At 38.0% G+C, this 3,105-nt stretch overlaps 1 protein-coding gene across 1 annotated transcript in view; it reads right to left on the bottom strand.

The window, feature by feature from the left end:
* pitpnc1a (phosphatidylinositol transfer protein cytoplasmic 1a) overlaps positions 1-1,598 on the bottom strand; it is a gene marked incomplete at its 5' end in the record, with an annotated part of 17,769 nt that extends 16,171 nt beyond the window's left edge. The window contains one exon of the mRNA XM_034539743.1: positions 1,432-1,598. Coding sequence (XP_034395634.1) covers positions 1,432-1,598 — 167 coding nt within the window. The remainder of the gene's footprint in view (positions 1-1,431) is intronic.
* Positions 1,599-3,105: the final 1,507 nt, after the last annotated feature.

The following is a 3,105-nucleotide window of genomic DNA, read 5'->3' as shown; positions in this document are numbered from 1 at the left end:
AGAGACACGCTTACGACGCGGACTTCAAACTCAAGGCTCACGCAGCAGAACATGAGAATAGAGCCGCTGACAGAGGATTCAACATTAATGAATCAATGGTACGGAAGTGGAGGAAGCAAGAAGATGACCTGTAAAGGAAAGAAGACCACAGAGTTACGCTAACGTCTGATTTAGCGTATCCGACTGTTTTACGTGTTACAACTGAACAAGGTTGAGTTATTGTGAATACGCTCATTAACGTTTGAACAATGTTGAGAGTTATTGTGAACACGTTTAATAAAGTTTGACTGACTGACTGTTTTGTTTCGCTTAATGCGCCTTATAGTCGGGTGCGCTTTATATATGAAAAAAGATTGAAAATAGACCATTCATTGACAGTCATTATAATCCAGTGCGCCCTATAGTGCAGAAAATACGGTACTATATTTTTTACTGCATGCTGTAATACTGTTCAGCTAAATTGATGCAGGTGTGTGATGAGGAGTCACATTCACAGCAAATTCACAAATGAGAAGGAAGAGACCACACTTCAGACCACACATGGAGAATTAAATTGCAATCTACATAACAGAAAAGGAAATAATCAATTTCACGCTTATCGAGATGAACAAAGGAAAATAGGCTTGGAGGGAATAAGCTTATTCCTGAAACACAACAGCAATGCTTAGTGCAGCTTGCAAAGCCTTATAATACGTAACATTTGCATTTTACAAGATAAGGAAGTCATAAATGTAACGATTCATACTGAGCTATTTATTTAAATAAGATAACAGGAACACATCTTAAGATATCTAAGCAATAGCGAATCTGTCTTAACATTTCAGCCGCTGCCTCACAAACACACACCTGTAATAGAATACTGAGGATTAGTGTGAGATAAAATATTTGTTTATATATATATATATAAATATATATTTTGTTTATTATTTATTTATTTATATATATTATATATATATACATTATATATATATTTATATATACACATTATATATATTCATATATATGTATTTGTTTATTATTTATTTATTTATATATTTTATACATATATATATATATATATACATATGTATATATATTATATATATATCTTATTATTACTGTACATTACATATATATTTATATATACACATTATATATATATTCATATATATATATATATATATTTGTTTATTATTTATTTATTTATATATTTTATACATATATATATATATATATATATATATATATATATATATATACATATGTATATATATTATATATATATCTTAACATAGTATATAAAGTTTACATTTCTCTGGAGCTAGATAGTCAAAGACAGTCTCTTTTTGGGATCAATGTCGTATTAAACCACATTCATACACATTGTTAATACTATTAAAAAATGAATATTGAACATTGTTATACGCTACATGGCAAGAGGGAGACACTCACTTGTTGAGGTAGATTCGTTTCTCGGTGAACTGGCCCGATCCGTGCTCAGGGTCCTCATAGGGCTCGTTCTGGACCACCTCCACCCCCTCCCCACGTTCACTTTGTTCATGACTGTGCTTACTGATCATGTACAGCTGGCCAATCTGGTACTGAGAGACAGACAGGAGACAAACCAACAGAGAAGCGTGATATTAGATTGATTGTTTTATTCAATCTTGAGAGACAATTAAGGCCACGCTGACATATTAACATTGTCATAGCAACAAACTGTCAAACGCATCTGCAGTTCAATTCTGATGAGAGAAATGTGAACGGAAACAATGTGCTCTTTGTTTGAAGGCCAACAACGGACTTAACGGTATCATTTTATAGCAGCCATAAAAATAAACACAGAAGGGAAAATACCAGGATTACTGCCGTCACTGAGTGGTCCTGACACCTGGGGACAGTCGCGAAAGAGAGCTGGGGTATTATGAGCTGTCTGCAGCATCGTGACCAGGGCCTCCTATCAGGACCAAGCAGTACAACAATAGTAGCACCGGCTCCAGCCAGCGAGGTGACCCTATGCCACGGCCCCTTGTGCCACATTAGTCAACAGCCACATTTCTCTCATCACTGAATGACCCACTTGGCCCAAAGACAATGTCCCCTTTGGTCGCGTTGGTTCGTCACACTGCAACTATTTTCCATGCATTTGGAAAACGACAAGCATTAAAGTGCGAGTTCTCCAGGAGGGAGGTTTCCAACTGCTTGTAGGCCTATTCCCGGGCCGGGGGAAATCGATACGGCCTTGATGGTGACTTGTGCCACTCTGCTGGAATGCCAAGGGGTCATGTAGGACTCAACCGCCACACACACACACACACACACACACACACACACACACACACACACACACACACACACACACACACACACACACACACACACATATCCAGCCACAAAAAGCAAGGAATGGGAAGAAGAGAAATTGGATAGCCTAGTGGAAAACAATGTGTACCAGTACACAAGCTCAGGGTGTAACTTTTTTTAACCACAATGCCAAATTCTTCCATCTGTTGACCATGAGAGAAAAAGCTGAGGCAAAGTATTCCCAGCTGGAATGTTGATGGCCGTACGTTTCTGAATGAACAGCTGTTGAGGTCTGGCATAATTTTTCCGCTGCGATGACACAGTCACGGGCCAGGCAGGAGGATCCTGTGTCCTTAGGCACACACACACACACACACACACACACACACACACACATGCATACAACGCACAGTGGCAGTGAAGGATGTGTGCATATGAAACAACAATGAGGAAGAGAAGAGGCTTCATCTCTACAACGTAAAGCTGATCTCATCAATATTACTATTACTAATGGATCCAATGATTATCTGGATGCAAAGGGGTTTAAACACACATCTCCAGCTCTATAAAGTGTTTCAGCATCAGTAAACTTATTGTTTTGGTTTTATTCAACTTTACTGGCAAAGTCTCACTGCAGTCATTTTCAGAAGCAGCTTGTTTAAAGAAAAATACGCTCTAAAAATCAAACTGGCCAGAGCAAACAGCAGACGGACAACCGAGTGACTAGCTGTTCAATATTGTGGAGCATTTAGCAGCTACAGAGACACATATTTCACTCAGGAGTTCAAGGAAACCATAACACAATAAAAAAAGAGTGAACAC

The sequence above is a fragment of the Cyclopterus lumpus genome, chromosome 8 (genome assembly GCF_009769545.1).
Source record: "Cyclopterus lumpus isolate fCycLum1 chromosome 8, fCycLum1.pri, whole genome shotgun sequence".
NCBI lineage: Eukaryota > Metazoa > Chordata > Actinopteri > Perciformes > Cyclopteridae > Cyclopterus > Cyclopterus lumpus.
This window is presented reverse-complemented; position numbering and strand designations above follow the sequence as displayed.